A 24,818-nucleotide genomic window follows, 5' to 3' on the forward strand; every position below is an offset into this window, starting at 1 on the left:
GTCATTTTGTTGCGTGCTCTGGTGCCACATGTTGTAGGCACTTCTATATCTGGAACAGTTTTCCAGGCTTTTTGTCTTAAATTTAATAAACACATTAAAAAAATGTTTTACTTTTTATTTCAAATACTTCATTTCTGAAAAATTTTCCCTACATGATTAATTCTAATAGCTATTTTTTATTGGGTTTTTATCATTTATTACATCATATACAGTCTTTGAATGTATCGTTCTAATTCTGTTAAATTTGTTTGTGTTTAAGGTTCTCCCACCCCCCTTCCCCATTGAACATCACAATGGCAACTGAAATTGGTTCTCCCCCGCGTTTCTTCCATATGCCACGGTTCCAACACCAGGCTCCTCGTCAGCTTTTCTATAAGCGTCCTGATTATGCACAACAGCAAGCCATGCAGCAGCTTACCTTTGATGGCAAACGTATGCGAAAGGCTGTGAATCGTAAGACTATAGACTACAACCCATCTGTTATCAAATATTTGGAGGTAATGTACAGTCACTGGCCTATGATTAACCTTTTTATGCTTTTTTTTTTTTTTTTTTTTTTTTTTTTTTCCTCGTTGATACCTATTTAACTCTAGATGTGGTTGGATATATAGTTCTAAAGAGGGCCATGGGCTATGATCACATTCTGTAAATGTCCAGTTTCTGCTTGCTCACGAAGTGTCTGGTCCATATATCATTTGCTGCCTCACAGTTCTCCCTAGTCTTCGTTTACCTGACACTCTATCCAGTTGTATTGGTAGAACGTGTTGTGAAAAATTATTAAAAAGCTGCTACTTGTAAAATGTTGTTATACTCTCCTTTCCTGATGCCCACACTGCTGAACCTTGCTTCATTTTGTAAAAGTAATCCTCCAAAGTCTGGGAAACTAGCACATCCACGAGGGTCATTCTCCTGAGTCATGCACAGCTCTCACTGGTTCCTCCTGCTGTCCCTTGCCACTTTTTTTTTTTTTTTTTTTTTTTTTTTTTTTTTAAATGGTATGCAAAATAGGGAAAGGGGGTGTATTATTTTTGGACTAATTTTGTAAGAGCTGTTGCTGGTTAGCTTTTGAAAATGTTACTTCCCTGGCTGTCATTGGTTGAGTTATTCTCTCAGAGTGCATATGCAGCAAGGAAAGTCGGAACACTCGATTTGCATTCTTTTTCTGGGTCACTGAACTAGGATGCATTGAAACCATTGGATTGGGATAACAGTGAGGTCTGCAAATTTCTGTTAGTACAGGTTTGCTTAAACCTATCATGAAAGAATCATGTATGCTGCCACCTTCTCTTATGGGAATGTTGGTTTCCTGGGTATCTTGCTGAAGCTTTGTTTAGTGACACCTAAGCTACCTATCCATACTTCTCACTGCTCATATATGTGATTGATACAGGAAACTAATAAAATAAGGCACAGATTAAGTTAGCCGTACACATTGAGAACCTATGTTTTCCACACATAGATTCGTAACCCTTACAGTACAGGTTTGATGCAGAGAAGCTATTGAATCCCAAGATCCATTGTGAATCGGGAGGGTTCTTTCCAGAAAATCTTTTTTTTTTTTTTTTTTTTTTTTTTTTAATCGGCGAGTAAAAGTACCAATACTTGTGCTCAAGTACTTGCCAATATGGATACCTTTTGCAGTGCAATTTGAGCCCATACAAAATGAATGGGCTCAGATCACACTGCCAAGAATATCATGTGATTTGAATAGGAATGCAGTGCAATTCCTTTCGGAATCACATGCTGTTTCTCTATGGGTGTGGTGTGTTTTGAGCCATACAAAATGGCTCAAATTGCAATGCAAATCGCACTGCACCCACAGGGAAGCTGAACTGCATTCAAATTCAAATCACATTCGATTCTTTGCAGTGTGATTCGACTCTGTTCATTTTGTATGGTTTCAAATCGCACCACAAAGGTATCGGTTTCAGGTATCAGAGCATTTGCACTCGTACTTGTGCAAATGCTTAGTATCGGCATCGATACCGGAAGAAAGTGCAGCACTTTAAACAATAACATAATAGAGAGAGTCTATAAAAATAGTCAACAGGGATTGTCCAAAACGCCACATAAGTACCCAGAAGACATGATCTGATGCAAAGCAACATCAGCAAGCTCATCCAGCTTCTTACCAACATGTGTTGACCCCCATATCTGTGAGTGATCAGGTAGCACTTAAGATAATTTATTTTTCAATCCACCACACACGTTGGACACACTGAACAGGGGAAACACGTTGGGCAGCCTCACCGGGGAAACACTCCACTTCACCCACAATAGGTAATCGGCTCCCACAAACCGAACAACCGGTCTCCTAAGACTGTGATGCCGCAGCAGCCAGCTCACTGGCGTCCAGTGAGGAGGTGGAAAGCCGCATGTCTCTGCTGACAGGAGAGAGATCTGTGTTTACAGACAACAGATCACACTCCCTTGTACACTTATCCAGCGATCACCGAGTACCAGCCATGAATTGCTGTCCGAAACCCAGTGATTGACAGCGCGGGAAGGGCGGCATGCACACTTTCTACCCGGAAATGGAAAATCACTTATCAGGGATGTTGAATTTATATCGCTTGACGCCCGGGACATGTAGTTCCGGGCGCCGAGCAGGTGTTTTTAATTTTTTATTTTTTTTTACCTTTAGCCCTGCTGCAGGCAAGCAGCAGGGCTCACCTGTCAGGTGCAAGCAATCAGGTGGTAGCGATGCTGCTGATTACTTCCACACAGTGCCAGTCTCATGATTATGATGCCACTTCCGGGTCCCTGTCGACAGATTCCCGGTCATGAAGGCTGGGAAAGAATGTAATGTGGTGTGATTTGCACTGTATTACATACAGGGAAGACATCCAGGGTCTGTTAGATCTTGGATGTCTCAAAGAGAACCTGTCACCAAAAATCACATAGGGAACCTTTTTTTTTTTTTTTTTTTTGTAAAAAATGAAAGTTACACTCAAGCACATAACATAAAATTGAGACCTCCATATATACGCACATAGAAATGTAAAAGCACTTGCTGGGGTGTCTACGGATGAAAACATCGATTTGCAATACACATGTTACATATCGCCGCGCACGCTAGGATGAGAGCAATAATTCTAGCACGAGGCCTCCTTCATAACACTATAGTGATGACCTATAAGGGGCTTTAAATGTGTCGCCTATAGAAAATATAGGGTATTGAAGTTCGATGCCATTTCACGAGCGCATGCAAATTTTAAGGTTTGACATGCTGGATATCTATTTACTCGTTGCAACCTCGTCTTTTATAGTTTAAAAGAAATATTGTAATTTTTTTTTTTTTTTTATTTATATATTTTTTTTTTTTTTGTGCCCTAAAATGAACTGAAATTTTGTGGTAATCTCGTGCAACATTAAAAATTGGAATTACCACTATTCTCTAGGGTGTCTGCTTTCAGAAAATATCATGTTTGGGGGTTTTATGTAATCTTCAGGCCCAAAATGATTTTTTTTTTTTTTTTTTTTTAAACGTCCAAAAACTGCTCTGGTAGCGTTTTGGACGTTTGATAAGCACCCAATCGGCGCACATTATACTGCAAGGTCTCTCCCCTCCCTGCTAGTTCCTGGGTGAGGTGCTGGAGACACAGAGAGGGGAAGAGGAGATATACAGCACAATGTTAAAATTATTACACGTTTAACTCTCCTTTTTAAAGCCCCTTTTTGTTTTTAAAAGCCCCAGACATTCCTAAAATCACCTCCAATTTAAATATGGTTTTGGTTTAAAATGTATTTTTATCTGGACAAGTAGATTGTAGAATGTCCACACCCCTGCATATGTACTTGATTTTGCACTGTGTAGCTGCCCTGTAGCAATACATTTGCTATGGGGTGGTCTTTAAATGGTTTAAATACCACCAAAAGAAAGCTTTTTGTGTGGGGAAAAGAAAAAAAAAAAAAAAGAATTTCATGTGGGTAGTGTTTGCATGACTGTGCAATTGTCATTCAAAGTAAAACAGCGCTGAAAGCTGATAATTGGCCTGGGCAGGAAGAGGGCGAAAGTGCCCTGTACTGTAGTGGTTCTAAAATAGTTGCTCACAAACAAACATAGGTGCTGCTGGAAACTGATGACATGAATAAGATGTCATTGTGAAGAGTGGGATATTTTTTTTTTGTCAAGATAAAACTTTAAAAAAAAAAAAAGTCCAGTAAAGAGACATTGTCAACTTTTTCTGCGTTTTTTATTTACGATTTTGTGTTGGGCTGCAGGTTGGACACCCCTGCTATAGAACCTGCAGCTTAAAAAATAGGTGTGTGTGTATATATAAAGTATGAGACCTTTACAGTATTACAATTTCATCTTCCTCATGTCTTAAACTTCGGTTTTAATGTTTTCCTCTTTCAGAATAGAGTATGGCAGAGAGATCAGAGAGACATGAGAGCCATCCAGCCAGATGGTGGATACTATAATGATGTGAGTGTCCCCTATATATACTTTTATCTTTTTAAGTTTTTGTTCTTGTATCTAACCTATCTGAAGCCGTTTTTATATCTTTTAATTATTGGTATTTATATTTTAAAAAAATGCATTGCTAATGGTATTTGAAGGGCCTATTGGTTTTTTAAATAGAAAACAAAGTACTACTTAATTGCTGTAAGGCCTTTATATATGCTGACCAGTTTCATGTCTTGGCTCAGGTTTAATTGACACTCAGTCTAGGCTGGTTGAGGAGGGCATAATTGTTCCATTTTCTTCCATGTAATCCCACTGGTTCCTGTTTTTTTGACCGTTTTTTTCAGTACTAATCTTGGTTATGAGATTGTCTAGCCCAGGTATGTCAAACTCAAACAGTGGGTCAAACTAAGTGAAATAAGACTTAAAGGGGACTGCGTTATTTATGCTGAGGGCTGCTGTTTTTTTAATTTCAGAAAAATAAAATGCCTTTTCTATTTCTTAAGAAATGGCACTTTGGTAAGTTAAAATCATTTTTTCTGAAATATTGAACAACAAAATGACATGCACAAAGGGCTGTATGTGATGAAAAACAGTGCAAGTTTCATTAAAGTATTTTCGTCGGTTTTCTTCAGCTGCATGTTTTCAGTGAAAACTAAATGAAAATAAATTTTAATTAAGTCGGTTGGTGAAAACTATGACAAAAATCAATTCCAATTTTCACCAACGAACAAAAATGGAACGAAAATGTGAGGCAGCGACGTTTACCCACCTGAGTATCTGCTTTCCCCAGAGATCTGCTTGCCTGTTAAAGACCCAGCCCCCTGAGTCTATTGACAAGCTGTGTTGGTTGAGAGACACAGACTCCGTCTGTCTGCCTGCCTGGCTCCTGGAGATCACGGAATATACTGGAGATTTTAGTTGTCTAAAATACGACTAAAACAGTTCAGATGACTAAAACTCGAATGGCATTTTATTCAAGACTATGGCTAAAACAAAATCGTAATTTGATGTCACAATTAACTTTGACCAAACACCACCAGTCTCTAATGCCTGCTCCAGCCTTTTATTGCTTTTATCTATTGCAGCCTGGGTTTATTCAGAGTTCACTTGTGGCTTTGCTTTTTTTTTTTTTTTTTTTTTTTTTTTTTTTCTTTCTAAAAACACTTTAGTATCAGTTTATGGGATCCCCCACCTTAAGCAGTGATGTGAGGTATGTGATAAACCAAAAAAATGTAGAAAATAAATTTTTTGCTTACTTTTGTAGTTGGTTCCTCCTGTTGGGATGCTTAACAATCCACTGAATGCTGTCACTACAAAGTTTGTGAGAACGTCTACCAACAAAGTGAAATGCCCCGTCTTTGTAGTTAGAGTAAGTATCCTTAGAAAGTTGTGTAAGATTATAGCTGTCGGTTAACCATAAATGTTTGATACGGTTTTTAGTTATGTTTTTTGTTCTTTCATTTCAGTGGACTCCTGAAGGTCGCCGCTTAGTTACTGGAGCCTCAAGTGGAGAGTTCACTCTATGGAATGGGCTGACATTTAATTTTGAGACCATTTTACAGGTTTGTATTGAGCTTGTTGTTTAGGTGCTCTATTAAGCTTCTGTTTAAACCTAATTGTTTAAAGTGTGTGTGTGTGTGTGTGTGTTTGTTTGTTTCAGCTGACCATAGATGGATCTAATCTTGGTCAGTTCAGCAGGGAAGAGTCAAGATTCAATACATCTATGGACAAGTTGATTGTACCTAAGTTGATTTGGGTTTTTAGCATGCAATTACTGCTGGCTGCTATAGCCACTAACCCTAATCATTGTGTTTTGCCAGGCCAGGAATGCTCCCCGCACCAACTCCCAAACCCTCCTCTCCTATCCTTTTCACCGCCGCCGTTGTTCCTCCAGCACAGAAACAAAATTGATTCATCTATGGCTTGCCTTAGAGACAGAATAATTAGCTGCATTGGCCTTATACAAAAAATATAACCAGCTCATTACTCCATTCTGTTTTTAGCAGGCTGCACTACATACTGACTTCACCTATCTCCTGGGAACTTTACCAGTGATCTGACTCATGCCCATATCAAAATATTTAGTTTTTTCCATAATATATACTAACAAATTTGGTAGGGAATATTGGGCCCCTTGTACACAGGGTCATCTAAGTGCAGACATGCCTGGTAATGACATGCCCTGTTGAGTTTGAAGGATGAATGACTGGAACAAAAAAGACCTGCCTTTCAGGTATCTGTTCCCAAATGCACAGGGCACTAAATGTTTCCCAATTGGTACACGTTCAGCCACAGCCTGCCATAGACTGACAGGTTGCAGGCAGTGGGGTTGGACTAAAAACTGGTGGAACATGTAACAACTTATCCTTTAAATATAAAAACAAGTATAAGGATGTTGGTAATGGCAGCTTCCATATTTCTGGTGTGGAGAGTAACCTTCAAATAGATTTTGTGATCCTATACAGTTTCTGAATTGTACAATAATGGTTTTGCCTCCCCTGTCTCTTATATTCAGGCTCATGACAGCCCTGTCCGAGCTATGACCTGGTCACACAATGACATGTGGATGCTGACTGCTGACCACAGTGGATATGTGAAGTACTGGCAGTCTAACATGAACAACGTCAAGATGTTCCAGGCACATAAGGAGGCGATTAGAGAGGCCAGGTTTATAACCAATCTAACATTTTCCATAGTTGTTGTTGTTATCAATCTTTACTGTTGTAATTCTTTATTAGGTTGTCTTGGGCTGTGTGGGGGGACAGGCTTATTCAGTTGTAAATTGCTTCTACACATCCAATGTTGTGTTTTATCCTGCCCCCCTACAGCAATGTATACACCCTTTCACACAAACTGTGTATGCCGAGACATTTTCTTTATAAATAAAGAATTCTGTGCCTTTAATAGTTCACAGATGCTAAATAAAGCACACAGACATAAATACAAAGATGACATTGCACGTACCATGGCAATAAAAAAACAAAAAAAAAACACAAAAATGCTCCCAGAATGACAGATCCTACAGGAAATGTGGGGAGAAATGTGGGATGTCCTTTTTTACAGGGAATTTTCATAGGACCTCACTTTTTTTTTGTTTGAGGTACAGCTCTTTTTCTTAAATTCGTAACATCACTCAAAATGTGTGTAAATTTACTTGATCAAATCCTCATCGCAGAAATATCAACAAACTGCTTTTACTCTCAAGACTATTGAAATCAACACCATCACCATTGTAGTATACTGATAATCATTGGAACTCCTGTCTTTATGGTGACCTTTTTAAAGGAAGAATCCCCTCTATCTTGTACATTGCTTAAAATATACATTTGGCTGGATTTAAGCTTTTAAATAAACCTTAAAAGAATAGAAGCTGGTGCCTTAGGGATGTTGGCAAACTCATGTTAGGCTCGTTTTAAAGAGAGAAGGTAATGAAACACTTAAAGAACAACGTACTGTGTCATGGCTGGACAAATCTGAAGAGCCAGGTAGCCAGTATTGGGTTTCCTGGTGTGATTTCTGTGTTCCTGAATACTACAATTGCTCCACATCATGCTAAGCTTTATTGGTTACATACTTTTACATGATAAATTTTCCAAATAGAGGTGTGGTGTTGCAGTTCCTGAGGTGCCCTGTAAAGAAAATGATCTAACATGCAGGCTTTTGGAAGTTAATTTTATTCCACTGTAGTGCTAGTTTATTTACAGTGCATATAAATCCAATTTCTGAAAAGCTGAACTGTCCAATGATTACAATATAGGCAGTCCATTTTTTTTTTTTTTTCTCCTTCTGAGAGATTTGCATTGCATTCTTAAAGTGGTTGGTTCTAAAGGCAGAAGGGTTTTTACCTTAATTCATTTTCTGCATTTAAAGTTAAAAAAACAAAAACAAAACGCCTGCATGTAGCTTATGCCCCACCTTATGTTTACCTGAGGCTCTCTTCCTTCCTGTTGGCTCACAGACAGCAGCGGGAGCCATTGACTCTTGCTGCTGTCAAGCCTAGCGAGGCCGAGTCGCACTGTGTGTGTCAGTGCCCACACAAAGCCGGCTTGGGAGCCAGCTCTTAGTAGTGTGGAGGGGCCACGAACGCTGGCAGAGAACCCGAGAAGAGAAGGATCAGGGCTGCTCTGTGCAAAACCACTGCACAGAGCAGGCATGTATGACATGTAGGTGTGGAATTTTTTTTTTCGTCTTGCATGCCTCCAGCCACTTCCTGTTATAGGATGGCAATACTGCTTCTGCAAACCGTGCAAGGCAGATTTGTTACCCAAACTGCATATTCCTATTGTAGTTGTGTTGACACGGTCAACCTTCTTTTTTTTTTTTTTTTTTTCTGTCACTAGAGCATGACCGAGCATGGGCTTAATACATTTTTGTAGTATGGAGTATGTAAATAGCTTCATCTCGAGTTGAACCAAGTTTAACTGTCACCGTAATACTTCAGACACAGATGGGACTGCAAACATGTACATTCTGAAAACTGATGAATGAAAATGCAGGTATATTTCAAGCAAAAATTTTACTCCATGACATGTAGCAACACATCACTTATTGACAAACTGATCTCATTCTTTTTTTTTTTTTTGTTACATTTCATTGCTCAAGTAAGGACATCCTGTTATAAAGACACTGTAATAGATATTGAGGAAAGTGGAAGAAAATTGTAATAACTAGCATCAGTTAAGCAAGATCTGGTTCAAAAGAAAGAGAACCTCAGTTGCTAGATGCTTGCTTCTGCAGTGGCACATGTGTGTTACATGAGTGAAAGCTGAGCTCGTGTGTATGATTGAAGTATAATTGCTATTTGGGCTTCAGTCTCTTACCCTAAATAAAGGTGTATGTGGTCCTTTACCTTGTAAAACAACCAATTCAATGTAAAAGTGTGTGACATTTTAAATACTTTTTTTTTTTTTTTCCTTCTTTAAATTTTTATTGAAAAGTTTTAAGAAGTACGATGTGTAACATTGATCAGGTATACAAATAAATTATTATATCAAAGGGCACATTAATTTTGCTATAACAGAGAAACCATGTAAATAAAAGAAATCAAGAACTGCACGCTTATACTGGGGAAGCAGGTGCTAATGGCTTAGATACATATATATTGAGTTCACTATACAAAGAGCAAAAAATGCTTGTGCAAAGACCATTCCTACAACAGAGCCTAAGTAGAGGAGAAGAAAAGAGGAGAGTGGGAAAGCATGCCAGGAGCACCCCAGCTGGAATGCCAGGGTCTCACTCCCAACAACAGTGTGTAACTGGCTATGGTTAGAGGGGTGAGCATTTGGATCCACCTCTGTAAGGGGTATAAATTGTTGCTTCCAAGCTCTAGCTATTGGGTTTTTGTGTGTGTTGTTTTTGTTTTTTTTTTTTTTTTGGGCCATCATTCGTACATATGTGGCCTGTTTGAACTGCGGTTTTGTGAGGCCCGGAGGTTTCAGATGTAATAGGACATACCACAGATCTCTTGGGAAGTGGCAAGTTAGTAATGTTTGTAAGTGCATAGGGCAGGGCTTAAAATTTCGAGTCTAGACCTACTAGCCAGGCACAAACCTTTACTCTCCACCAGTTGCCCCACCCAACCTTGCCCAGGTCCGCCTCCAACCCCACCAACGCCCCCTAAAGCTTATGAAATTACATTTTTCTTAAGAATAAAGAGTCCAAAATATAAAAAACTGCAATTATAACATAGCTTTAATATGTCAATTTAAACATAACATCAATAGCTTAATAGCAATAGGGTGCAATAAAAATATCAAGTTTTACAGCTTTAAACCTGTAGTAAACATGTTGTATTTTTTATTTTATCTCCTGCATCTTTAAAAAGACTTTAGTAACTAAAGTCTTTTTAAAAGATGTAAGTTTAGTTTACAGAATTATATAATGTTTCTTTTTATATCCTTGTATATAATTATATATTGGTTATGATACTATGTCTTTTATATATAATTAGATATATAATATTTTGTTTCTTTTATGTCCTTGTATATAATTAGGTATATTATTATGTCTTTTTATATATAATTAGATATTATTTATAAAAGAGACATAATAATGTCTTGTGTCCCCCTGTTGCGGTGGAGAGCGGACCTCTCCTGCCCCTGTCCCCTCAGCGGTGCTGCCAGTGTAATGGCAGTGCCGAAGAAGAAGCCGGAAGTTGAAAACCGGAACTCTGCTTCACAATGAGGCTTGGAGTGCAGATGGAGCTGTTCCATCTGTGCTCGCCACACAAGGATTTCCCCTCGCGAGCAGGCAGACAACTTTTTCAAGCCCTGGCATAGGGCATGTCCACCGTATGTGGAGGGTGTCTCCCGAAGCAGCGCAACCCCTAAAACTGGTGTTGGGAGAGAATGGTTGAAGATGTGTCAAGCATGATGGGACCAGATACCACCCTGAGACCGTTTTAATAGCAAATTCAACTGTTAGGATATTGATGGGAACAGGAAGTTTGTGTGGTCCAAATATGTGACCAGCTTTCCTTGTCTTTCTAAATACTTGTTTTTTTTATAGTGATCACATGACCTCTGTTCTCAGCTTCATAAGGGGCTTAGAAATATGGTGATCAAGCAGACCAAGAGTCCTATGTTAAATGAAAAGACAGGAATACACTTGGGGGAGGGGTCAGCAGGAGGCCGAGAAACGGCAGTGAAGTGCTGTGCAGGAGGGAGTGTCAGCAGCAGTCTGACCACTGGCGTACAGGCAGGCTGTGTTCCCAACTAGAAGAAACAAACGGACCATGCTGGGATGGATGTGCTTCCATGTCCTCGCGTGGTTAGAAACAGGAAAGCAGGGTAACTGGCAGGATCACCAGGTTTTTCAAGCAAAGAAAGCAATGCAAAGGGAACCGAATACGTTTACTACAAGTACATGGTAACACCGACGCCTATAAGAGATGAAATGTTGGGGCAACATACAATTTAAGTATGATCCTGGTGCTATGACTTTTAACCACTTCCAGTCTGGACACTTTTACCCCCTTCCTGTCCAGGCCAATTTTCAGCTTTCAGTGATATCACACTTTGAATGAGAATTACACGGTCATGCAACACTGTACCCATATGAATTTTTTTAGCATTTTTTTTTTAGACCAATAAAGCTTTATTTTGGTGGTATTTATTCACCGGGATTTTTATTTTTTTTTTTGCTATGTAAATGAAAAAGTCCAAACATTGATAAAAAGGGTTTCTTATAAATATTTGCAAATAGTATTTCATCATAAATCTTGGCCTAAATTTATTCTGTTATCTTTTTAGCAAAAAAATAAAATAACCCAAATTAGTTTATAACCAAAAATTATAATTTTTAAACTTTTTAAAACAATTTTTTTTAATATATTTTATCATACTGTCACACTAGCAGTACACTGTACTACTTGGGGGGGGGGGGGGGGGGGGGGGTGATGAATTTTTTTTTTTTTTTACACTGATTGCTTGCACAGCCTTTATGGGTGTAAAAGCAATCATTTCTCCTTCTCTCTGGCTGCATTCTTGCAGCCATTGAGAAGTACTGTGTGAGCTGTGATTGGTCACAGCTTGAAACATGGTATAAGGCTGTTTGTGAATAGCCTTGTACCATGTGACCTCTGTGATCATTCACAGATTTCACACGTAGTAAGCAATGATGTCGGAAGCGACAATTTGCTTACTACTCTGCATGTGATCACTGATTGGGCAATCAGTGATCACATGATCGGGACCTCGCACAGAGGTCCCGTCTGACGATTGGTGTCCGGAGGACACAGTGGGCTCCGGATCGCAGTGCTGCACGCTCCCAGGGAGCATGCACAAGCAGGTTGCGGGGAGACCATTTATAAACGGCCACCCGACCCTGCACTGCCACCATTTGGCTGTTTATATACAACGGCCGGACGGGAGGTAGTTAAAGCATAGCCAAGCTTGAGACAATCCCTTACTGTATATGGCCATGAATATAAATGACCGCATTGTGAGAATATTGTATGTGTGCTGCAATCTGCATTTTTTGTGACTATTTCAGAAGCGCATCATTCTGAACTACATCTTATGTGATTTTGTTGCATTACAAATTACCTGTAAGAGGAATTTAGGGCCTATTCACTCTTGTCTTTCACACTTGTGTACCTTTCCCAGAAGCATACTTACCCAAATTATGCCTGCAGTCTCTGCTGTTTGTTTTACCAGCAGATCTTCGGTGCATGTGTTGTGCATGTGCAGTAGCAATGTCTCACATGATGCTCAAGAGACTGCCCTATTGGACACTCCTGTGCAGGATTTTTGAATGGGATTGGCAAAAATTAGCGCTAGAAATAAATACAGCTGTTAGCAGAAAAAAGTGTAGGAAATGGATTCACAGAAAAAAACATATACAGTGCTGCACTAATACATAAAAAGCAAAATAACTTATAAGTCAAAGATTAGCAAACTAAAATGTAAAAACAAATGTGCAAGTCAGTTTGATAGCCGCAAATGTATATTTTCATAGGTAGATGGACACAGGATCAATGAATATCCTGCAGGAAACACAAACTCAGACCGCTAGCCACAGACACAGCCTTATGTCACTCAGCTTAGAAAAAAATATAAAGCTCCTAGTGCTCACTGCAATAACAACATCTTTATTGGTATAAGACAATAAGAACTATTGCACATTTTTTTTTTTTTTTTTTTAATATCATTGCACTCTACTTAGTAATTTGTTTTAGGATTGTGAATGGCAACTCAGCACGTCCCATTTGAAATGCTTGTGCTGCCACAATACAAAGTACAATACAAAGCACCTGTCTGCTTTAACTCCTTTCCCCCCCCCCCCCACACCTCTGCGGCTTTTTTATTTTTTGCGCTAGAAAAAAAAAATATTTTGACGTTTTGCTATAAAACATCCATTAAAAAAAATAAAATTTCGTCATAAATTTAGGTCAAAATGTATTCTGCTATGTGACTTGCTAAAAAAAAATTCCAATCCATGTACATTAATTGTTTTTTGTGAAAGTTATAGCATTTACAAATGGTGTGTGTGTGTATATACTGGAATTTTTATTTTTTTATACTAGTAATGGCAGTGATCAGTGACATAGCGGGCCTGCGGTGGACATTCTAACACTGGGTGGGAATTAACTGCCACTGACATCCCCAGTGACCATAATACAGTGATCAGTGCTAATAAAAAGCACTGACACTGTACTAATGACATTGGGCAGGAAGGGGGTTATCTTTTGGGTGATAAAAGGGTTAACTTCAGAAACATGCTGCCTTGTATTTTTCTGCTGTGCAGAGAAATACAAAGCCACATGTCTGCTGGCAGGAGAAAGAGACCTGTGTTTACACACAGGCCTCTCCCCTGTCAGTTCTACACGGCAATCGCTGGGTGCCAGCTGGGAATCTCTGGCTGGGTCCCGGTGTTTAACATCCCCATCTGCCAATGGCGGCGCAGACAGGCGGTGCATGCGCCCCTACCTGGAAATGCAAATCACATGTGTATATATATGTGATTTTGCACAGCCCTGCTGTCCTGTAGCAATTCTATAGGACAGCAGGCAAGTGGTTAAAGTCTAACGTCATGGGAGAGGCAAGCACACTTACTTTATTACTTGTATGCTAGCTTTCATGCTATGGTGCCCAACCTGTGGCCTAAGGACCTGTTCACACATAGATGGCTGCTGTACAGTAAACTGCAGTGGTTTACTATGGCAGCTGTCTGTTCCAGCTGCAGTGACCTCAGGGCTCAACAAATCCCAGGTACCAGTTTGCAATGGTGAATAACAATAGGTTAGCTGTGTTCGGCTTGATGGCAGGCTGAGCATGCAGCCAGTGATGTCATGGAGCTGCTTGGTGCCTTTTACAAGTAACTGGGGACTGGAGGGGGGTGTGACCAAGCATGGTATGAGAGTATCTATTTCACCAGAGCTCCTGTCCTGAAATACTTGAATCTGCTGCTCCATCCTCTGCCAGTCTGCCTCTGCCTGCAGCTGCTCACAGTCCCGCTATGCCCTCTGGTGCAGTCTCCTCCCACCAGCCTGACAGGATGACCCTAAAGCAGAAGAAAGGACATGATGTAGGCTCAGCAGCACTGGCACATACCACTGAGAAGAGGGAAACTACACAGACACAGTGAGTAAACAGGGCCAGGTCTGCTAAACCAGTTTTTTGGCTGCCTCTTGCGCCATGTACGCAGTCTCTGACCGTCTCTTGCGCCATGTCTGTAGTCTTTGAGTAGCTCCCATAGTAGGTTTGTAGTCTCTGTCTCTAGTATCATGCCTGCAGTCTGACTGTCTCTAGTATCATGCCTGCAGTCTCTAACCATCTCTTGTCCCATGCCTACAATCTAACCATTTCTTATGCCATGCTATGGAGTACAGAATGAGGACATGGGGAGGGGGGTGTGGGGTGTATGGGAAGTACAGAGTACAACCCACATTACGCTAAAAAAAAAAAAAAAAAAAGGCTCCTGACTGACTTTTTTTTTTTTTTTTTTAAGCTGGCTCCTAGATTCAAACCAAATTTGTTAAGCCCTAAGTGAGCTGGCGTTAAGGGAGCGGTGTGGTGCCTGATTCAGCACATCACACTGCTCTCTTTTTGATTGGGGGGTGGGCGATTTATTTGGAGTGAGCAAAGTGACCCTTCATTCATGTCATTATACAGCAGTGTTGTGCTGCTGTACAGTGACATGCGATTCTGTTCGGTGTACTGTGATAAATTTCAGCATTTAGGTATTTTATCGCAGATCACTGCAGCTGTGTTTTTCAGTGTGAGTAGTTGGAGGTCTTTGGAGTCGGTACTGTCACAGTGGATGATGTTGACTCTAAAATAGGCCAACAACGTAGACTGATGAGTTACTACATATAAATGGTGTCTGGATCCCTAATAATAAAATCACATCGATATTTTGACATGGGTGGTAATTTTATGTTTTCCATCCCTTTTTATAGATGCATATCATACATTTACTAGGAAAAAGAACACTGATTTTTAAAGGGGTTGATCTTCACTTCACATTGGTCTTCACTAGCCTCATGTAACATGGCCTAAATTCTTTCATTTGTCTCAAGGCAGATCTGTAGCATTTCCTCAGTTTGACCATTTTCTCTAGTATGCCTCCAGTCGTCTGACAGTTTTCTAGCTCTACATAAACTGAACATTGTGCTCCCCTTGGATGATCAGGCAGTGGAGGTCCCTGTGCTATACAAGTTGACAACCACTACTTAGTATATTTTGAAAGGTTGATGCCAAGCTTTGTTCCCTCCTCCACAGCACTCTTTACAATTGCACCTTTTGAGTTGTGTTGTAAGCGTACACATTGGAAGGCCCATTGATGAGCACAAGAAGTCATTCTGTTTAAAAGCACACAAGATTACAGAGTTCACTGGTATGAATGGGGTTAAAAAAAAACAAAAAGAAAACCCTAAACAGACCACAAATGCTGCTACTGAATATGTAAAGGCTTATTGGGTGGGTTTTCATCTAGTCCAATCTAGTGCAGGTGTGTGTATACATATAATAATGCACCAGAACATGCAAAAAGTAGTGCATGCACTACTTTTGAAAGACAAACCACACCTCGAAGCATGTTACTGAAGCACCATGTGATGTGGTGTCTGCAAATTGCAAAAGACAGTGTGTTCTGAACGTGGTGTGGGAAACTAGCATGGAACGTGTGGTTCCTGCATGCTTTTTGGTGTGAGCTGGCCCTAAGAAAGGGCAGCTCTGAATTTAATTGGAATAGCAGTGTGTTTGCACTTATAAAGCACATAAAACAAAGTGGTTGAATGGTATACCTACTAGACCAAAAAGAAGCCAATAAGTTTTATTGGTTAGGATTTATTTACACTAAGTACTTATGATGACATAAGCAAACATTGTGATGTTTATCAAATATGTAATAAAAAACTATTTCTGCTCTAGTATAGTGAAACTTTGGACACGAGCATGTCTGAGAAGTATAAGGAGAGATCTCTAAATTTAGTAGATGTATAATATTTGATATGTGTACACAGCAAATGCATGAAAAACATGTTTTAATACTGATTCCCAGCTGCTTGATGTAAGGAACAAGCAGTGGAGTAATTTTTTTAAAATCCTCCCCTCTCAATCAGAACAGAAGGAAAGTGTTAACTGTGCATGTGCTGCAACACACTGGTGCGTAAGTTGTTTTTGGGCAGACTTTTGTCAGCTTATGTCAAACTTACACTTCTAAACAGTGGGCCACTTTTTTTTTCCCTGCAATGAATTGTGCCAAATACCCATACTTGTCTAGGGCAGTGGAAGGGCTTATGCTATGGCTTGTTCCCTCTAGGCTAAGTACTGCAGTACCTTGCAGACTCAGAAGCCAGTGACCCTCTGCACATCAGCAGAAAATGTCTTTAGTGTGGTGTAAGAATATACATCCCCTCCATTTAATGCAATTGTTATGCATTCATTAGAAAATAGGGACACCAGTGAAAGCTAGTTTTTTCTGCAGAACACAGTGCTGTGGGCAGAGATGTCCTTATTCTTGAGCTGCTTTTTCTTCACTATTTAATTGGTCTTGATCAGTCTGTATTACCTTGATTACAGCTGAGCCAAGTAAATGGTCAAGACTTACTTAGGAAGTGTGAAGACTTGCTAAGCAAAATTACTTTTTCTGTGCCGCAGTGCAGTGTTTTTTTGCTCATATTTCCTATGATTGGAATGCAGTCAAGCATGTGATTTCTGCCTGTGATAGTAATTCTACTTTAGTACGAAAAGCCTACAAGACCTAAACTGTATCTAGCATCACAAAGTACTGTTCCAGCTGTTCACTTAATTGGGGATTGATAGACATTTTAGATAGTTCTAAACTTCTCTATTTGTGTGTACTTTTTTGTATTTTTATCATCCATAGTACCTAAATATAGGTTTTAAAAACATCTGTCATTGTCCAGGACAATCCATCCAAAATTTTGGGATCTAATGGAGAACACCATTGCATGGTTACCACCGCTGAAGGTGCTTCATGGTGGCAAAATGTATCTGTGTGTACATATTCTTACTGAGAGGAAATACTTGCAGATTGTATTTCTACAATGCAGTATTTCAGTTCATATTTGTGTTTTTAACCTGTTACAGGTGTAGATGCTCAGCAGGACTGTCAAGGTGTAGGTGGGTGTGGTCTTTTATATGCAGCTGTGTGGGTCGGCCTTTCCTTGGCTTGAGTGTTGTACCTGTTGGACTGGATGGTGTGGGGATAGCCTAGAATTTAACCTTTGGGCACTGGGCTCTGTGGTGGTTTCTAGACCAGAGAATACTGTTTAAGTTAGCTGTGCAGTGCTACCCAGGTCCAGAACCGGTGCACATTCTCAGGTATGACTTGGTCTGACAACTTCCTCTGTAAGATGTGTGGGCCACGCACAGGGAACTACCTAATCACTGAAGCCTTTGGGCACCATTTTAAAATTCTTTCTCTTTCAGCCTGAGAAAAGGTTGAACTCTACAGGGTGGAGTGTTGTATGCCCTCCGCACTTTTCTTTCCCACTATTCTGCTCAGAGGAAGCATCTTCCCACTGCTGCTCCTGCTTTGAAAATACCACATGGAACTCTGGTTTGTGCCTTTTTTCTGACCTTAGATGACCTGATCACCTTTGACTGTCTGACCCTCGGGGTTTGTGAGTATCTGATGCTTTGCCTTGCACTTTGAGCTAGTTTCATCTCTGTCTCACGGGTGCAACATTACTACACATAGACACAGAGGGTAGCCCTGCTGCAACAGGTGGCCCCAGCCCATACTCGTTCAAATTGTTCCAGGGGTGTCTTTTTGATATCCCTTTAGGGAACTTACGACTGCTATCTGGTGATATATAATGATAGGGTCATCATCCTTTAGAGTTTTCCCCCTGCTCCACCAGTTGAAGCTGAATCCCTTACACTTAATGTCAGTGGTCTCTACGAACACCTGATATCTCTCAAAGAGTTGACTTTTGTGTTCAGCCTAGTGGTTTTTTTTGTTTGTTTGTTTTTTTTTTACCTTCCCCATTGCGTCATGAATTCTGGTAAACATTATCTCCCCAAAAGGGATCAATGCCTGTAACATCTGGCCTTTGTCTGATTTTTCAGCTCTGAAAATTATCCCCTGTAAGTGATCACCACTAGCATCCCTCACTGGAAAGGTCCACAGCAGTGTTTGGATATGTTTCCTCTTGTCCATCTGTTCCCTGTCCACTTCATTCCCAGTTGCATGTTCAGTTCCTGAGCAGTCCATTGTGTCGGTCTCTAGAGACCAGGTAGTCCCTTGTGTGTCTACTCTCTATCCAGCAAGTCAGACTTTCCCTCCCTGTCTGACCATGCTGCTTAGAAACAAAGGTTCAGATATGAACAGGACCAAGTGCTATATGCACATGGTCCCCTGGGAAGTTAAACACTAAACCACCATGCTGCTGTAGGTGATCAGTTGAGCTGTCTGAAGCAGGTTAAGGATAGTCATTTTATGTTTGTGTGTGTGTGTGTGTACATATAGTATGTCTTTTATTTTAAATAAAGCTGATCTCTCAAAACCATCAGCCTCTTGTGACCATAACGAGAAAAAGTAAATTGTACGTTAAGGAATAACATAACCTAAAACAAATAGAAAAATTTGAAACACAACAAACGCACCCCTTAAGCGCACACACGTATGTAGATAGAACATTTAGAAGTCCCCTGTCTCTTTTTTTTCACATTGTGTGTAGGTTCGAGAATAGCTTTAGGGGTGTCATTGTAGTATAAGATTAAATACGTTTTTAATATTTTTATTTTTGATTTATTGGGGCAGAGTAAGTCTTCAGATTTATACTGCTGTTTACAGGTAGATTATGCACAGGAGTGGGAAGGGGGAGGAGGTTCCAGTCCAGGATAACCTCTCCTAATGGAATGCCTTAATTTTTTGCTATTTTCTTTGACAGACTTTTTCAGTTCTGTTCTGTTAAGCCTAGCCAACTGTTTTTGCTAGCAATTTTTTCTACAATCAATAAGATCTTGGGCTTGAAGCCTGCCAAACCTTCTGAAAATTCTTCCTCATTATGAAGTTGCGCCCCCACTTTCCAAAGTGAACAATGCCCGTTAGCTTTTACGAGCACTTGGACAGATTAAATTTCAAATGGTTGGATGCAAGATGATTTCCAGGGGCTACAAGCTAGTTTCATTCCCAGCCCCTCTCTTGGTTTCCCACATCCACCCTTCCTGTGTTGCTGCACAGACTACCAGAGCTCCTTCAGAGGGCTTCAGAAAATAGGAACTGGAATGGACTCATTCTCAGAGTATCTGTGTCTAATACTGGACACCACTCAGCTCAGGAGAAACCTCAATCCTTCTGCTCTCAGACTCTTGCTCTTCAATCCAGGAGTCCAACTCTCTGCTTTTGCATGAGTGTCCTGAGTCTGACGGTAGCTTCCTTTTAAGAGGCAGTTAAGTTTGCCTGGTTTCACTCCAGAACCCCCCCCCCCCCCTTTCAAATATAAAATTTGTGTATGTTCTTGTAGACCAAATCAGTCCAGTCCCCACACAGAAAAATTAATTTTTATGGCCCACAGTCTGGCATTGTGAAAATCTCCTGTAGGTGATGGTGTGACCTGAAAGTTTAAGATTTCCTGTGTACCCGAATGGACTCCAGAGACAAGGATTTTATGGTAAGTACTGTTTTTGTTACTTATTTTGAATTTATTTATTTTTCTTAGAAAAAATACACAAACGCTTTTTACCCACACAGTTTTCTTTTAAGGAATAAGTTTACCGTTTGAAGAAAAAATAAATGCACATTTTGTGCAGGTAAAAACTGATTTATTTTTTTTTTTTCTTTCAAAGGAGCTTGCGGAGCATTGCACCTGCAATCAGATTGCGGGTGCAGTGTCTGGCTCCTGCAGACTCAGAATAGCTTTTTGCCTGTACCTCTGATATTGGCAGGCAGTTAGTTGAGAGCAGCAAGATCAGTGAACTAGAAAAGCACTCACCAGCACCTTCACAAGCTGCCAGCCGCTATGACTGATGGTACTTGTAGTCTCTTCATTCACAGGAAACTAAATGGTGTGGGCGGAGCCCCGCACGGCCAAGCTTTCAAATTGTGACATCAGGTGTAGGGAGAAGATTCCCCCCCTCCCCCATTCGCTGTCACGGGATAGTGGGTGGATGCTGAACATGTTACACCCTAAATACAGGTGTAATGTTCAGAAAGGTCAACTTAGCCTTTAATACTTAGAATCTTGATGATTGCTGGCTTGTGTATCCTATTTTTGTGTATTTATAGAAAATATTTAGTAGATAACAAGGATTGTGATTTCAGTGCAACTTTGTTACCTCACTGAATTTCTGGCAGGATCAGCAGGTATTTTTGTTTGCACTTACTGAACAAAATGCTTTCAATTGTTTATTTAACAGACCAAAGATTATTATTATTATATAGGATTTATGTAGCACCAACCGTTTACGCAGCACGTTACAACATAAGGGATGACAGTCTAATTACAATACAGATTAATACAGGAGGGATCAGAGGGCCCTGCTGATTAAGGCTTACAATCTAAGGGGGAGGGCCAATTGATACAAAAGGTAATAACTGGGGGGAATGGGCTGATGGAGAAAAAACATGTACCGTTGCTAGGTGGGAGCAGGATAGGCCTTTGAAGAGATGGGTTTTTAGGGATCGTCTAAAAGTGGACAGAGTAGGAGATAGTTGTTGGGGAAGGGAGTTCGAGGATGGGAGTGGCTCTACAGAAGTCCTGGAGGCGAGCATGGGAGGAGGTGACAAGGGAGCTGGAGAGCAGGAGGTCTTGAGAGAAATACAGAGAATGATTTGGTTGATATTTTGAGACAAGGTTAGTGATGTACCTGGAGGCTGTGTTGTGGATGGCTTTATAGTTGTTGTAAGTATCTTGAATTTTATTCATTGGGTGAGCAGAAGCCAGTAAAGGGATTGGCAGAGAGGGGTGGCAGACACTGAACGGTTGGTAAGGTGGATGAGCCTGGCAGCAGCATTCATGAGGACTGAAGAAGGGCTAGTCTATGTAAAGGGAAGCCAATGAAGAGGAAGATGACCAGGGAGTGAGTTAGAAGCTTCGCGGTGTCATTGGTTAGGAAGGGGCATATCTTGGAGCTGTTACAGAGGTTGAGGTGGCAAGCTCTGGACAGTGATTGGATGTGGGGCTGAAAGGATAGTTCATAGTCCAGGATTATACCTAGAATCTTGGCATGTGGGGACAGGTTGATGGTTGAGCTGTTGATTTTGACAGACAAGTTGGGGGAAGGTGCACGTAGGGGAGGAATTATGAGCTCGGTTTTGGATAGATTGATTTTCAGGAAGTGGTTTTACATCCAATCTGTTAGTAGATTAGTGATATGTGTTCAGACTGATGGAGTGAGCTGAGGGGTAGAGAGATGTGGGTGTCATCTGCAAAGAAATGCTATTGAAAGCCGAGGGATGCTCACCCAAGGAGGAGGTGCAGATTGAAAATAGGAGGGGTCCAAGAACAGAACCTTGGGAACCCCAACAGAGATAGGAAGAGGAAGTAGATTTGTAAGTGACACTGAAGGTGCGGTGGGATAGGTAGGATGAGAGTCAGCAAAGGGTACAGTCACAAAGACCAAAGGAGTAGAGTTTTTTTGAGGAGGAGGGAGTGGTCTACTGTGTCAAAGGCAGCAGAGAGGTCCAGGAGGAGTAGGAGTACAGATTAGTGTCCATTGGTTTTAGCCGTTAGATCGTTTGTGAGTTTAAGGAGAGCAGTTTCCATGGAGTGTTGAGGGCAAAATCTGGACTGAAGGGAATCGAGAAGGTTATTCTCATTGAGATGGTTGCTTAGTTGGTTGTAGACTAGGTGTTCAAGGAGTTTGGAGGAAAAGGGGAGTAAGGAGAGGGGTCTTTTAAGGTTCAGATTGGTGGGGTCTAGTGTGAGCTTTTTAAGTATGGGGGTAACTAGTGCATGTTTTAGAGAGTTGGAGAAGAGGGAGAGATTGAAGATGTGAGATAGAGAATGTAGCATCTGTGACGGAACGGGATAGGTGGTTAGGTGAGCGTTAGAAAAAAGTTTAGCTACCTCGTCTATAGTAGTGGGGTTGAATGCGGGAAATGGTGATTGTACCTGTGGACATGGAGTGATACGTGGGAGAGGTATCTGCACATCTGAGATCTCTTGCAATTTTTGTGAGACTTGCGATTTCCTGGGCAGTGAATGAGTTGGTGGGTAGAGGCAGTGGAGAACTAAGAAGAAAGATGAAGGTAGAGAAGATAAAAAAAAACTGCTACGCTTTCCTTAAATTAAATCCATCTCCCTTATACCATCTGATAACAAAATAACTTGTAAACCATCTCTACTTTGCAGTGAGTCTCTTATTTAGTGCTTCTTAATTCTCCCCCAAATAATGAAAAGCATTCCCCCGATTACTTCATGTCTTCCTAATATTACTTTTATTAATCCACCACCTAAAAAACAGATGTGCCCTCACCTGGAGCTTTTGATCTCACACAAAGTTTGGTCAAAAAACGGTTGTTTTTTTTTTTAAACTTCTGGTGTCATTTGTTTCCAAAGTTGTCGGTGTGTGTGTGTGTGTGTGTGTGTGTGTGTGTGTGTGTGGTAAAGGGGGCCAGTGTGTCCATGGAGGATGAGGGTGAGCTGTTGTAGACAGAAGTGGCTAGATTGGGGCAGGATAGCGGTGAGATTTTGTGATGGAGTTGGTCGGTAGTAAAGTAGAGAAGAGAAGGGTTGAGGTGGCAAAGGTTTCTATAGGTAACTGCTAGGCGGTTGGTGGGAGAGGAGGTGGAACACAGGGCGATAGTGAAACTAATAAGGTGGGGATCAGGAAGTGGAAGAGGATTGTTGGAGAGGTTGCATGGAGTGCATAGATAGAATACAAGGTCAAGGGTGTTGCCATTGAGGGAGTAGAAGCCTATATCTATTGCTTTATGTCAAAAGAGTGGGCTTGACTAAGACGTTTAGAAATAGCAGGAGTATTGGCATTAACAGGGATCTTAAAGTCACCGAGTGATTATGGGGATTTCAGAGAGAGAAAAAGAGAGAAAGTCGGGTAGATTGCAGCAATTCTGAGAGAATAGATGAATACAATGTGCCTCAGAGAGGTAGGTGGGTGAAGTACCTTTTTATAGGTGCTCTGTGGGGATAAAAGGATTTCTACTCCACTTCCCTTCCATCCACTGGGTCTGGGGGAGTGAGTCCAGAGAGGGAAGCAGGGAAGCCGTGTCGGATTCATGAAGGGGAGGCTGGTTTTGGGAAGAAGAGGAATGGAGGCTAAGTTCTGTGGATTGCGGCTGCTGCCAGTGGGAGTGGGGTGATGAGAAGTGTTGGGCACAATTAATTGGTAGAGGCCTGTGGTTTGGGGAGATATCTCCAGAGTATAAGAGAAGCAGAAGGGTGAGGGAGGTAATACAGAAGTGCGATTTTATATGAGGGGACATGCCTCGGTGTCCTGGAGGTTTTCTTAGCGTGTGGGTTTAGAATTGACAGGAATTGGTGAGTACAGTAATAGTGAACAGAAGAGAGGGTGATGTATATAAGCTGTGGGATGGAAAAGAGGGGTAAAGGAGAGCGCTATAAGGAGAGAGGATATAACTCAGAAGGAAGAGACAGGGTCACCTGCCACCTAATTGGTACATTTCAATGCAGTTAGCAATGTATGTTCACTTCGTACAGTCGCTGAATTGCAGAGCATGAAGTGCAAATAACTTGTATAAATAATCACTAAAGGAAAGAACCCCAGCAAAGTGTTCCCTAGCAAACTGCTATCTCCATAAAAGGTGCTCTAGTTTTATAATATTAAGGGTGGGGGTGGTTGGTTGTTCATTTAATCATGAACTAATATAAGGATGGATGGCTATCAAATCAAGCTTTTGATAATTAAGCCAGGGTTGCAAGAGGGCAGAGAGAGTTGTAAAGATAAGACGAGCCATAACTTAGGTAAGAGGCTTGCAAAGCAACAGAAACATTATGATGCAGATTTGGCAACAGATGGTGTAGACAGCAACATACCAAAAACCACAAAGAAAATGAACATTAAACAGTCTGTTTTGGGTGGATTTAGACATCTCTTCTGGCCCTCCACAGGTATGTTGCTATGCTCACATGAGTCATTGAAGTGGAGCAGAGCATGAAGTGCAACTTGTATAAAGACTCACTTAGAGAGAGAATCCCAGCAACATGCTTCCTAGCATCAAAAAAAAAAAAAGGATCCAAAACAAAGTTTAGGGTTTACATTTCAGAACTACACATGGTTATTATTCTAAGGCGTTTAGTTGGGCATAGATGGTTAAGGGTCATACCTCTGCAGGGCATTCAAAACATTCATCTATTTTGTATGCTTCATCGAGCAATAGAAAAATACTGTGGAAGAGTTCCTAAGGCTATTGGACAAACTTTACACATAATTACTTTTGTGAAGCAAATTATACCTATGTTTTTTCCTTTTAACTACAGTTCTCATAACCTTTTAAGTGCACCCAAAAAGGT

General features: G+C 40.7%; 1 protein-coding gene across 2 annotated transcripts in view; it reads left to right on the forward strand.

The window, feature by feature from the left end:
• WDR33 (WD repeat domain 33) overlaps positions 1 to 24,818 on the forward strand; it is a 126,178-nt gene that overhangs the window by 17,008 nt on the left and 84,352 nt on the right. For both annotated transcript variants that reach the window (XM_089665541.1, XM_089665545.1), the window contains exons 2-6: positions 260 to 497; positions 4,361 to 4,429; positions 5,676 to 5,780; positions 5,878 to 5,973; positions 6,927 to 7,078. In XM_089665541.1, coding sequence (XP_089521667.1) covers positions 294 to 497; positions 4,361 to 4,429; positions 5,676 to 5,780; positions 5,878 to 5,973; positions 6,927 to 7,078 — 626 coding nt within the window. In that variant the 5' untranslated portion in view covers positions 260 to 293. The remainder of the gene's footprint in view (positions 1 to 259; positions 498 to 4,360; positions 4,430 to 5,675; positions 5,781 to 5,877; positions 5,974 to 6,926; positions 7,079 to 24,818) is intronic.

Source organism: Staurois parvus, unplaced genomic scaffold (genome assembly GCF_062004578.1).
Source record: "Staurois parvus isolate SC_StPar_1 unplaced genomic scaffold, SC_StPar_1.0 ptg000049l, whole genome shotgun sequence".
NCBI classification, from domain to species: domain Eukaryota; kingdom Metazoa; phylum Chordata; class Amphibia; order Anura; family Ranidae; genus Staurois; species Staurois parvus.